General features: G+C 34.3%; 1 protein-coding gene across 5 annotated transcripts in view; it reads left to right on the top strand.

Annotated features, from left to right (window-relative positions):
- TLL1 (tolloid like 1) overlaps positions 1–13,645 on the top strand; it is a 169,657-nt gene that overhangs the window by 119,751 nt on the left and 36,261 nt on the right. For all 5 annotated transcript variants that reach the window (XM_088792448.1, XM_088792449.1, XM_088792451.1 and 2 more), the window contains 3 exons: positions 492–608; positions 1,823–1,968; positions 12,117–12,312. In XM_088792448.1, the coding sequence (XP_088648574.1) occupies positions 492–608; positions 1,823–1,968; positions 12,117–12,312 (459 nt within the window). The remainder of the gene's footprint in view (positions 1–491; positions 609–1,822; positions 1,969–12,116; positions 12,313–13,645) is intronic.

The following is a 13,645-nucleotide window of genomic DNA, read 5'->3' as shown; positions in this document are numbered from 1 at the left end:
ATAACATAAGATCCTTGGAGCAACATGGGGGTTTCCCCGACGGGTCATCAGTGAACCTGGCTAGACAAAGAATTCTGCTTTGAGCTGAGATGCATCCTTAACCCTCTAATGATCAGGCTGACAATTTGAATGGGTTTCTCGGGATCACTGGTACTTTTCTGTTCTTCATAGAAATCCATTCCCCACCTTAATGTGTCATGTGACCTGTTACAAATATGTCCTGTGAGCTATCTGTTTCTTCATTCTACAGATAGTGACACTGACGTCGGTTGGTGAATCTGAGGATTTTATGTTCTAGTATTTTATAAATAGATATGAAGGGGTTGTTTTATTTATCCACCTTTTTAAGTAAATATTAAGGCATAGTTATTAAGGGTAGAGATAGGAATCAAATCAGGAGATATATATATATGACTTGTAGCTAACATGGAAAGCAATCAGAACATAGAGTCATATTTAGGAGTCTTTCTTTATTCTTTTATTTCTTTTAGGTAGATTCTGTGGGGACAAATTGCCTGAAGTTCTTACCTCTACAGACAGCAGAATGTGGATAGAGTTTCGCAGCAGCAGTAATTGGGTAGGAAAAGGCTTTGCAGCTCTCTATGAAGGTGAGTCACATTGTTTTAGAGATTACTTCCTCTTAACTCTTTTAAAAGTAATATCCTTCCTCTCAGAAAACTGAGAGAAAAACACACACACACAAAAAAAAAAACCTCCCAAATTCATTAGAATGATATTGCATAATTACTGTAGTTTAATTATGAAGTTTTCTAAACCTGTATTCAAAAGGATGATTTTAATAAAAATACTCGGTAAATTTACATTTCAAGAACAACCTGTTTTCTAGTACTGGTGATATAGAAACATACAAATATATTCAGGGATGTGTGGGGTAAAAATGGCACAAGAGTTCTTAAACTTCAATTTTTCTTTCATGAAAGTATTAAAATATTATGAAGAAATGATCATTTTCCTTTGTACTGAATTTGTGTCTATTTGGTGCCTGTGCTGCTGAAATGCTCTGTTATAGGAAACAGCACAGATTGTGGACATTTCTGGAGCATGCTTTGTCTAAATGAGAGGGTCAGCATTGAAGGAAGGATTTACTAGGCACTTTGTTCTGTGCTTCTCTAAAACAATAAATCAGCATTGTACTTTGTGGCTCTGAAAAGAGCTCCCTTCGGGTTGTGGGTGGAGGAGACCCTTCTTGCTTCTGCCTCTGCTAGCCTAGGAGTTTAGGAAATGTAGAAGACAGAAAGTTTCTGTTTCCCTTAAACTTTTCAGTAAACGGAAGCATTTTGTTTCAAAGATTAGCTGTATGGCAGTGAAAAGGATTATTTGGATGGAGCCACAGCTGTTGAGCACATGACGCTAGCCTACTGCCAGAGGCTCAGCTCTGTGGAGCTTCTCTCCCGTTCAGCTATGTCACCTGAGGTCCCCAAACCGTAAGAAGTAGCTCAGGGAATCCCGGAACAAACTCACATAGACTAAATTTACAAAATCTCAGATGGTTGTTACATTTTATTTTTTTAAACGTATTTTTTTTTTTTTTTTTTTGTAAAATGTGACTGAACAGTGATTAAAAAATCATATATTGCTGTGCTGACTATCATCTAATATTTGTAGGTAAGAGGCTAGGTTTCTTTTTGTTTGTTTGTTTGCTTGTTTGTTTTTACAAATATTTACAACATACAACTGGCCAACTTGGATTTTTATAACCTGGTTTATATGGATTCAGCTATAGGCACTGAACTCAAATGTTATCGTAGAAGAAAATGGAATGGCATGTCTAGGTTTATTTATCTATTTTTGCTTTCCTTAGCTATCTGTGGAGGTGAGATACGTAAAAATGAAGGACAGATTCAGTCCCCTAATTATCCTGATGACTACAGACCGATGAAAGAATGTGTGTGGAAAATAACAGTGTCAGAAGACTACTATGTAGGATTGACCTTTCAGGCCTTTGAGGTAAAGTCTTTTAGGCAACCTTCACGGAGTGTATGCTCCATAAATGACAGTGGCATTTAATGGGATCCTCATTAAATCAGCAGAGAACCAGAGAATCAGCTTCTTTAATCAGGCCAAGAAGCAAAGAATTGCCTATAAAATGTAACATCAAGAGAAAAAGTGTTTTGTTTTTTTTTTATTTTTTTTCTCCTTTCCTCTTGTTGCAGACATTTTTAAGAAGATTAAAGTGAGTTTACATTATCTGTGCTATTTGAATTAGAATGTTTGAAGTACTGACAATAGTTTCTTTTGACAAATGTGCAGAACTTGTTTCACAAGACTGCTTGAAGGGTCCATTAAATAATAGAACTTTTATTTATCTTCTAAGAGGTTAAAAGGTAGACCCATCTTTTTTGTTGTTGTGGGAGTGGGGGTGGGGGAATTCACTCTTATCATTACACAGAACATTGTTTATATCAGAAATAGGGAGTTAGGAGCTCTCGAGTTCATCAAAAATATTTATCGGGGAGGAGATCAGCACCCACATTGACTTATTCAATGAGGGCAGAATAACCAAAGAACAGACAGAATTTTGGAGCAAAGTCTGTGTCCAAAATTGCCGATCTGGCTAATGAGTCATTTTTGTGGGGTAGAGGGGAACTGAGTTAGAGATTAGAAGCTAAGAGATGGAGGAATTTGTCAGGAATGCCAGAGTACATTTAAATCAAAGAATCAGTCTAGAAATTGAGAGCCCAAGTGAGGTGGGAAAGAATGCTGAGGTCCAGGCAGGGGTTACCGATCTAGATGCCATCACTGGAGATTATCTCTTCACTGATTAGAAGGCTGATTCACTGTCCAAGTAATCGGAAGGCAGCAGAGAACCCCATCCACTGCCAGGGTGTACTTGCCACTGAGTGCAGTGACTTGGGGCTGTCTCTGTCCCCACAGCAATAGCACCAGTGGGACCCAGTCATTAGTTACACATAAGCCCAGGCGAGCTTATACCCCCAACTGCAAGATGTGTAATACATTTTTTGGTACTTGTGTCTACCACTTTGTGTGTACCGTTTAATTTCCAAGACTTAGTTTTTATTATCATGAAAAAAATTACCTTTTCTGAGTAATCATGATGTTTATGCCCTGACCATTTTGCATTTTTTGGAAACCTTGATTTTATTTGATTCGTATTTGACTTTGGTATTTTAATGGATCGATAAAATTATGAACAGTATTCAAACAGACCACTTTATTCTTAACAGTAAACAAAAGTTGAGTAGGATTCATCTGCTATTTAGACCAAAACAACTGTTTCATTGAAAAATTATCTCTCTAATGACCTTAGTACTTGTTTGTTATGATATTGCAAAAATTAAGTGATGAACTGTCTTTCAAGATATAATTCAATGTTTCAGTGGAATTCTCCTATGACAGAAGTGGTGTGAGAGAATGCAGTCATTCCATGCATCTGAAAACTGAGATGTAATTTCTGAGATGCAGAAATTGCTGGCTCTGATGTTTTGTATTCTTTTTTGATATATCAATATAGAAACAGTGATATTCTTCAAAAATAGTATAGTACAAAGGACAAATAGGATAGATTTACATCTCAGGCACTTAGAACCATGCCTAACATAGAATAGTCACTTAATAAATACTTGTTGATTGAGTGAATGAATAAATTATTGCTAAGCTTTGGGATGGGGAAAAATCATGTCATAGTTTGGCTCACAGTACATTTTATTCATTATCTCTAGTTTCCTGTTCTTCATTTTGCTTTATTTTCTTATGGTTTTTCCTCCTTCGTTTATATACTGGATATATTTGAATGTCTAATAGAACTCTTATCTTTAAATGACTAAAACCAAACCTTTGTCTTGTTCTACTTACTAACTCACTCTTCTTCAGTGTTCCCTATTTCAGTATTTACTATTTCAATATGGCGCTATTTACTCAAGGAATATCCCTAGTTCCACATGTTCTCTTAAATCCTGAGGTGAATCCATCAGCATATTCCATTTATTTTTATGGAAAAATATGTCCCATATATGGTCACTTTATACTTACTTTCTGGCCATCACTCAATTCCCACCACTGACCCTTCTCTGGGAACTTGGTGAGAGCCTCACATCTCTACTCTTACCCTGCGTGTCCTGATCTCCACAAAACAGCCAGAAAGATACTTTTAAAAGTAAATTAGATTATAACACTACTCTGCTTGTTTCAGAGGTTTCCATCAAACCCAGATTCAATTGTCAAGTGTCAGTGCTACCCACGATTTGGTCCAAAGCTCCTGCTCCTTCTCTCTGTGCCAGTTCATCTGGTCTTTCTCTTCCTCAAAAATGCCAAGTTTACTCCCACATCACAGCATGTGCCATTGATGATCCTCTAGATCTTTGCTTTTTTCCCCTCTCTTCATTGGGATCTGTGCTAACGCAGCGCCTCCTTAGAAAGTCGTTGCCTGGAATTCTATAAAATATTTTCTTACCTACAATTGCCTGTAAATCATTATTCTGTTTTATTTTAGTTCATTGCACTTACATCTATTGGAATTTATGTTATGGGATCTCTTTGTTTACATGATAATTGTCTGCTTGTCTCACTAGGTACAGTCATCAAACTGTGGGGCTCTTACCTGTCTTGTTGATCCCCAGTGCTGAATCCCCAGCACTACTAGATGCATGATTAATGTTTGATAATGGGAGGAATAAATGAATGGGTGGATTATCCTTGAATGTGTGTGAGCGCATGATGATTGGTGGGTGGAAATGGATATAGCCTTTCTTTATCAAAGGTATGAAAGTTTCCATACAAAGGACACAAGCCTGGATAGGTCAAAAAGGTTTAGACTATGGAGGATCTGATATGTGATAGAGCCGAATTTTGACTAGCGTTCCTGGATTCTAAGAAATTCAGAAGTGACAAGGAATTTAGAGGTGTTCTAATTTACCATCTAAATCTTCTAGATAAGAATACTGAACTTATGCCGTTAACCTAGTATCACACAAGTGAGCCCTAAAACAGCATTAAAAGCCAGGTACAGTTGGTCTTCATTACTTACTTATTCTGTATTTACAAATTCACAGACTCAATAAAATTTATTTGTAATCCCCAAATCAATATGCGCTGTTCTTTCTGGGTCATTCTTGGACATGTACAGAGCAGCAAAATATTTGAGTCATCTGACATGCACATCTTCAGCTGAGATGTGCTCTATGGAGAAAACATGTGTGTTAGCTAAGCTTCGTTCAGGCATGAGTTACAGTGTTTTTGGCTCTGAGTTTAGTGTTAATGAATCGATGATGTATGAGTATTTTTTAATTTGTTCTAGTGGTCACTAGACAGTTTCATTTTGTCAGTTATCTGTTTATATCAATTTATTTTTGTGTATATATTTTCCATTTATAGCATATACATTTTATATTGAAAATATGTAATTTTTAGAAAGTCCTCACCAATCTTCAGTGTTTAGTGGTTTTTGTCTAACAAAACAGTTTTTATTCATTGGTAAGTCTTTGCCTTTTCTCAAAGATTGTTTCTATTTTTGCAACTTTTTAATTCTCTCTGTTACTCTCTCCCTTTTCAGATAAAAAGGCCCTTAGGATAAACTTGTCCATCATTCTGTTGAAACCTACTATAAAGAATTTACTAGCTGTCCATTATGTATACCTTTCCGTGAATTTATGTCATGACTTTACCTTTCCTAATGCTATTCTGATTTTAATGTAAGTACAGAAAAAGAAATCTGAACAAGTGCCTTTGTTAATGAATCTCAGATGTCTATGAGCAGTAAAGGACATTCTTTGGGGGTTATAGAACCCGATTCTTCAGTCATCACAACTTTTGGGAAACTTTTTCTTCTCTAGTAGTTACTGGTGCATTGCTTGAATGTAGATCATGTTTACATCATTTTGGAGAGTTTGTCTTCTAGTCAGCAGCAGTGTTACTTGTAAAGAAGCATCTATACTGTTATTTTACTTAAGGATTATCAGTACGCAGAAATACAGAAGAGAAAAATTTGGAAGACTGGAAATGTTTGTAGTAACAACTTCCAAGAAATGTCAATAAAGCGGAAAAGAAGCGAAATAAACCAAGATGTTACTTATGTTTACATCGAAATCACCACATACATTCATTTAAGTGGGATTAAATTTGAATATTTGTCAACATTTCTACACACGCTGATTTGGTTGTGAAAACCATAGATGTTTAATAGTTTTACCCATCATCACCGCAAGCTGCAACATTCTAAACTATTTACAAAAGTTTTTGTCTTGGTAGTTCGTGACTAAAGTAACTGCTTGACTAAAAGTAATCCTTTAATTCCTTTAAGTATTTTATTTTAGTGTAAGTTAAGTAGACTAGTCTCTGTGAAGGAACTAAGAAGCCAAGACAAAGAGATCCTAAATGTTTGTCGTGTAATATTTTGGGATGTTTGGCTAAGAATACATGTTGGTTAATGACGATAAGAAAGAATTAAGTGACACTTCAGAATTTTGATTTAGGCTATAATTTTACTCTGAAAGATTAAATAAATTTACCCATGGTCACACAATTAATTGATAGTACTGTGACTGAAACCAGTTCCATGAGCTGTATACACTTGTTCCCAGTTCTTGGTAGCAAAGAGAGGCATCAGTATTCTCTCATAGCGTTCAATTCTTTCCCTTCATAGTGATCTTCATTTGTACATCTGTGTTGTTTAATCAACATATGCCTGTCAATTAGGGACATGTCTGTTTAATTCACAACTCTTTATACACTGTCAACTGTGTATTATCTGGCCATAGTAGGTTTTCAATAAATAGTTATTAAACTTATAAGTAGTTAAAAATAATTGTGTCATGAAGGAAAAAAAAAATGAAGTGGCAACATTTAAAAACCTGAGCCACATAAAAATAGACCTAGCCTAGATTTAAAATTTTGATTTTCACAGGTTGAGAATATTATTTTCCCCTCTTTTTTAGCTATAATTATCTATGCCTTAATATTAATTAATATTAGTTAGTAATAATAGCATACTTAATACGATAGCAGTAAGCTTTAAAATAATGATCTGTTAAGCTTTTCTCCTTTTATTCAAAGTTCTTTTTGTTGATAACATTATTTTTTAGGCTTCACTGGATTTTTTTCCCATTGTTAAAATTAATTTATTTTTCGTGATAAATGCTAATTTGCATTGTTTTTGTTAGTCATACTTTTCTTCAATATTTCCCCCAAAGCAAAAAATAATTACTTTAGCATTGTTCCAAGTGTATATAATTTTACATGATATTATCTATAAAAGTTTCATCATTTCTGTAGCTGATTGCATTAATTATATTTTGAAACTGTGTTCTAACAGTCATGGGAAAGGGTATTTTTTTATTATAGTAATATAAACATATTACTATATGTCTATTAAGTGTAACCATCTTCACCATCTTTTTAAGTGTATAGTTCAGTATAAGTACATTCACATTGTTGTGCAATTGTGTAGCCAATCTCCAGAACTCTTCATCTTGCAAAACTGAAACTATACCCAATAAACAACAATTCCCCTTGCCCCTATCCCCACACACTGGCAACCACCCCTTCTAGTTTTTGTCTGTATGAATTTATCTACTCTGGGTACTGCACATAAGTGGAATCGTACAATATTTGCCTTTTTGTGACAGGCTGAATTCACTTAGTATAATATCCTTAAATTTCATTCATGTTGTAGCACATGACAGTATTTTCTTCCTTTTTAAGGCTGAATAATATTCCATTGTATATATAGACCACATTTGTTTATCATTCATCCATTGATGACATTTGGATTGATTCCACATTTTGGCTATTTCACTGAATAATGCTGCTATAAACAGAGATCTATAAATATCTCTTTGAGACCCTACTTTCATTTTTTTGGTATATACCTAGAAATGGGGTTGCTGAATCACGTGATAATTCTATCTTTAATTTTTCAGGGAGCATGGGAGAGACTATTGAAACTATTATCTAGAAATTTTGAAGTTTTTATAGCTTTTTACAAATAAGTAGGTACTGCAGTAGATGTTTTTCAATGTTATATTTATTTGAAAATTTGTTTATAAAATGGAGGCAAAGTGTATGAATGGGTCCTATGCCTGGGCAAGGGCCCTTCCTCATGGTTGCTTTCCTTCAATGTTTAGAGTTCACTTACATGCACTGACCACAAAGCTCTGCACCAGTTGGCAGTTTTAGAAAGAGAGGCTGACCACTTTAGGTTACCTTTAGTTGATTTTAGTTCTTGCTACATAAAAATCACTCAGCTTTTTCATGCTTCCCTCTAATCTGCCAGTAAAGGCATGAGCCCCCACTTACCGTGTTTCCCCAAAAATAAGACCTAGCTGGACCATCAGCTCTAATGTGTCTATTGGAGCAAAGATTAATATAAAACCCGGTGTTATTTTACTATAAGACTGGGTCTTTATAATATAATGTAATGTAGTGTAATGTAATGTAATATTATGTAATATAATACGGGGTCTTATATTAATTTTTGCTCCAAAAGACACATTAGAGCTGATTGTTTGGCTAGGTCTTATTTTCAGGGAATCACGGTAGTAATGAAATGTAATTATAATCCCTTTTGGCTACTCTTTGTACTTGTTCTTCCTTTTTTGTGTATTTACGTCTACTTTTTTTTTTAATTAAAGTTTATTGGGGTCAATTGTTAGTAAAGTTACATAGGTTTCAGGTGTACAATTCTGTATTACATCATCTATAAATTACATTGTGTGATCACCACCCAGAGTCAGTTCTCCTTCCATCACCATATATTTGATTCCCTTTACCCTCATCTACCACCCACCTACCACTTACTCTCTGTGCATCTACTTCTAATGTCATTTAAATATCAGTTTTCTAAAAATGTTCAGAGCTATCACTTTCACTGTAGTCTCTATGTACGTATTAGATCTGTTTACAGTATGATAACCTTGCCACATTTGTGTATGGTTTATGCTCCAATTACCTTAAATTAACATCAACATTATCAAAACAAATTTATTATACGTGTAATTGTGCATGACCTTACATTCAGTGCCTAGATCTTTGAACTGTGTCCACGCTTTAACTCAAGAAGAAACTGATTTTTCTCATTTTGTTTGTTTTTATAAAGCATCGGTATTCTTTTTCTCATGGAGCTTACGGTCACTGGACAGCATCAATGGATTTGCCCACTTTTTAGCTTCAACCATTTTATTCCTATCCATTCCATATATTAACTATGAAATAATTTTTATAGCTGGAGAAAATATTACCCAAATGACATAAATAAAATGATCCAACCTTTCATTTGTGCCCATCATCATTACTCTGATGGGGATGTAATTGAAGAGATAAAATTAACACCAACACTACAGATTCATTGTGCTGGCATTGCAATTAGGATTAATGCAATTAAACTGGGAAACTATGTAAACAAACATCATTGAGGTAATTGATAAGCTATCTAGAATTGTTATGTGAATGGATAATGCATTTTTAAATATAAATTATATATAATATATATATATATATATATATATATATATATATATATATATATGGTATGTTTTATTTTCTAAAGCAATTCCATAACTGTAGCATTTACTATGTGAGAATAGTGTGTATATTTCTAATGTGTTTCTCCTAATACCATGTGCATAATATTTAATATGTACGTAACGTGTAATTCATAAATAGGCACTGGTGGGATTAATCCCAAAATTGGTCATTGTTATGCATTTTACCCATGAAATAGTTATCCTTTTTGTATTATATAAAATATCTAAACTGCAATTTTCACTAAGTAACTAGTGAGTATACTATAAAAGGTAAAGTGATCTATATCTGTTAAAAGGACAGAGTGAGTTTTATTTACAGGGAAATATCATTTTTCTACTTCTTCTTAATCACTGACAAAACATAAAATTTTTGTTTCCTTTTCAATAGTCTGTTTGGTTTTCTCCCTTGTTAGTTCTGTAGCTTATAAAAGCATTTAATCTCCTTAAAACAGTAACTAAAAAGCCCTTTTCAACTAACCTTAATTTTTATTCTACCACGGCTTCTAGTAAATGCATTATAATTTTAGTTCTATTAACTGATCTACTACAAGGAGCTTCTTTCTTCATTGCGCGTCTTCTCTTCCTAGTCTCTTTTTCCCTTCATCCACTAGGATTCATGAATCAAGAGCATTTCATTCTGTGCTGCTCTAAGCAGGTGAGAGGATGGCTGCTGAGACCTTTGGTTCTTTCCCCTACAATTTTGTCACTAGTTCAGTGTTGCTTATTCTTTTATCAAAGCCTATCACTTGAGAAATTTAGATATTATTTTGTGTGTCTCTTTGAAGAACAGCCTTTGGCCATCTGGAAGTGATCTCATATTGAGAGAGAACTTAGATTTTAAGGCAGTGTGTTAAAGACTACGAGAAGAGGGTATATAGCTGGTCAGATTGGACGTGTCATCCCTGGTGACTAAGTGACTAGAGCCGCTGCTAGCTCTCCCTCGCCATCTCTCTATTTAAACAGCTACCATCTAAAACATGGGCTTTAAAAAGGAGATAGTCTTTGGATTAAATATTTTCCATTCATTCCCATAATTCCACACACAATGCGAATACATTTTTTAGAAAAAGTCTGGATTGATGAATCAAACTCACTGAGCCTGGTGGAGCAACCTTCACGTCTCCCAACCCCCTTCTAGTCCTTCTTATTTTGTTTCACTTTATATTTTTCCACAGTATTTATTCCTTTCTAAGATTGTAAAATTATGATAAAATTATGTTGTCCTACTTTTCGTTCCTTTGCTCTCTACCCACCAGTGGCATCTAAGCTCCAGGGAAGCAAAGCTCTGCTTTTTGCTGAATGCTGCATACCAGGCGGTGAGAAGAGAGCCTGGCATAGACTAGGCACTATTTGAAGGAAGGAATTAATCCTGATTGTAAATAGAGAACAGAAAGCAGCAAATATAGTTCTTAGTTCTAACTGAATCTGTACTTCAAAATGTATTTTTTTTTTCGTTTGTCCTTGTGCTACCTGATGTGAAGACCTATCACTGTTAATGTTTTGATAAATCAGGAAACAGATTCTTCAACCAACTATACCAGCAGTTTTGTGCATTCTTGTTGCAGTTCCACGGAGTGAGCATTTTCCCTGACATTTGTTTTGTAACAGAATTTCATATATTAGTGAATTGTATGTTGAATAATAGATGACAAGATGTGATACTTTTCATGGTTTTCCAGCTTCAAATATCTAATAAGCATCTGACTCTATTAAGACTTCAGGGATAGTGCCTATTGTCTATGAAAAAAATTAGAAGCAGAAATTTTATTTAGAAACTGTACCAAAATTGTTAAAGCAAGTTGTCTTTAGAAGTAGCTCAGGGTGAAAAAATAGGTCCATGAATTTGCAGTTTTCCATAAAGTTTCATTGGCCAATAGTCTGATGTAATATTTGAATTTAGTTGTTTAAGAAGAAAGACTGAGTTCTGCCAGATAATATGGATTGAGGAAAATGTATTGAGGTAAAAAATTCATCTAAACAAGCCATGGTACCTTGAGAAAGAGCTAGCCAGTGCTGATTCTACATATAGTAGTCTTCCTACATGCAGCTATGCTAACTGTGGGTAAAGAATTTCATAGACTAGAAAGCAATGTAATCTCATGTCATCAGATTTTTCCTTCAAAAAGATATTTATAACCTAAAGCAATGCAATATTTGACAATAGAATTTGAATCCAGCTTCTCTATGAATAAAATAATGGCTGACTTGATGAACTATGATCAATAATTTTATAACGATATTGCTGAGAAATTTTACATTGCTTATCGCATAACCTGGCTCTACTTTTCATGATCATTTTAAGTATGGATTTTTTTTTTCAGTTTTCCCAAAGAATCACAACTTGAATTTTCATTTTCATTTAAAAGGCAATTACTTCTGTTGATTCAGATACATGTAGATGCACTGATCCATAGATTTATTTTAATATATCTCTGTCTACCAGAATAAAATGACCTTTATTCATGGACACTCTAGTTATTACCATGCACACTTGCAAGAACTGCTCTCATTTAATAAGGAATTTGTTGTATGATCATGCCAGTACTATGGCACAGAGAATACACAGAAATTGTTTTATCTGTGAATGAGATATATGTTCACATATTTTTACTCTTTAAGATTGAAAGACATGACAACTGTGCCTATGACTACCTAGAAGTTCGAGATGGAGCCAACGAAAACAGCCCACTGATAGGGCGTTTCTGCGGTTATGATAAACCTGAAGATATCAGATCTACCTCCAATACCTTGTGGATGAAGTTTGTTTCTGATGGAACTGTGAACAAAGCAGGGTTTGCTGCCAATTTTTTTAAAGGTAATTTGAAATATCAGCTTTGCTTCGTCAGGGATAAATGTGGTAGTTAGCATTGCTTTAATGGACAACTAAAGTATAGTTTTATTGAAAGTTGAAGTGTGCACTGTTCATAAGGGTATTTTGGGTGGGTGTTGATGGGAAAGATTATTGGTAAAATTCTGAAATTTTGAACATGGTAGGAACCCCATTAGGATATTATACCCATTTTTTTTAGTGAAACAGACAAAATAACAAAATCCATAAAGGCAGAAAATATTTACAATAATAGTCAGCAAAGGATTCAGATCCAGAAAGGGGTTTACTCCCTTGTAGTTCATCAGTTTATTTCCAGCTGGCAGCATTTCCAAACCACCCATACAGAATGGTTTCCACTACACTGGAAATGATTTATGGCCTCCTCAGCGAAATACCTAAAATGTCTTTTTTTTTTTTTTTTGACAAAGAATTGATACTGATCTAACACCTAAAATGTATTTTTCATCAAAGAGTTATTACTGATGAGCCTTAATTTTGAATTACATAATTAAATTTTAGTTTATTTTCACATCCCATATTTGGTGTGTACTATTGATGTAAAAAGAAAACTATTTTAGTGCAAGTAGTAACATCAAATATGCATTTAGAAAATTCATAGGCCCCTACGTTAGGTGCATTAGTGTAGAATAAAATTCTTTTGTGGGAAAAAAAAAACACAAAAACATTCTCTACACTTATTTTTATAGGCTATGTGGTGGATTTAGTTGTGTATATCAAAATTTAGCATTATTAATATCTACAATTTTCATTATTTAAAGACAGTATATTTTTTAAAAATTTGTGTTAGTTTCAGGTATACAAAACAATGTCATAGTTAGACATTTACACCTCTCACAAAGTGAAAACCCCCCCACCCCCAACCTACTACTCCTCTGATATCGTATACAGCAGTTACAATTCCATTGACTCTATTCCCTATTCTGTACTCCACATCCTGTGACTATATATATATATTAAATTACAGTTGACATTCAATATTATTCAGCTTCAGCTTCAGGTGTACAGTGCAGTGGTCAGGCAGGTACACAGTCCATGAAGTGGTCTCCCTAATGAGACAAGTGCCCATGTGACCCCCTACCAAATCTTTACAACATCATTGATTATATTCCCCAAACTGAACAGTATAATAGATTTTCCCTTAGAGTTACTTATGTATTCATGATATGAATTGAAAGGCAGAGACTTTTGTTACTTTTCCTATACGTATTCAAAGTATTTATTAAAATAAACATTTACATGCTTTAAATCTTCTCTATGTGTTCTGTTTTACGGTATAAGAAATATGCTATCAAGATTT

This window comes from Rhinolophus sinicus, chromosome 15 (genome assembly GCF_057876585.1).
Source record: "Rhinolophus sinicus isolate RSI-liver-muscle chromosome 15, RSI-T2T, whole genome shotgun sequence".
NCBI lineage: Eukaryota > Metazoa > Chordata > Mammalia > Chiroptera > Rhinolophidae > Rhinolophus > Rhinolophus sinicus.
The sequence above is the reverse complement of the archived record's forward strand: the minus strand, read 5'-3'. Positions and strand labels throughout refer to the sequence as shown.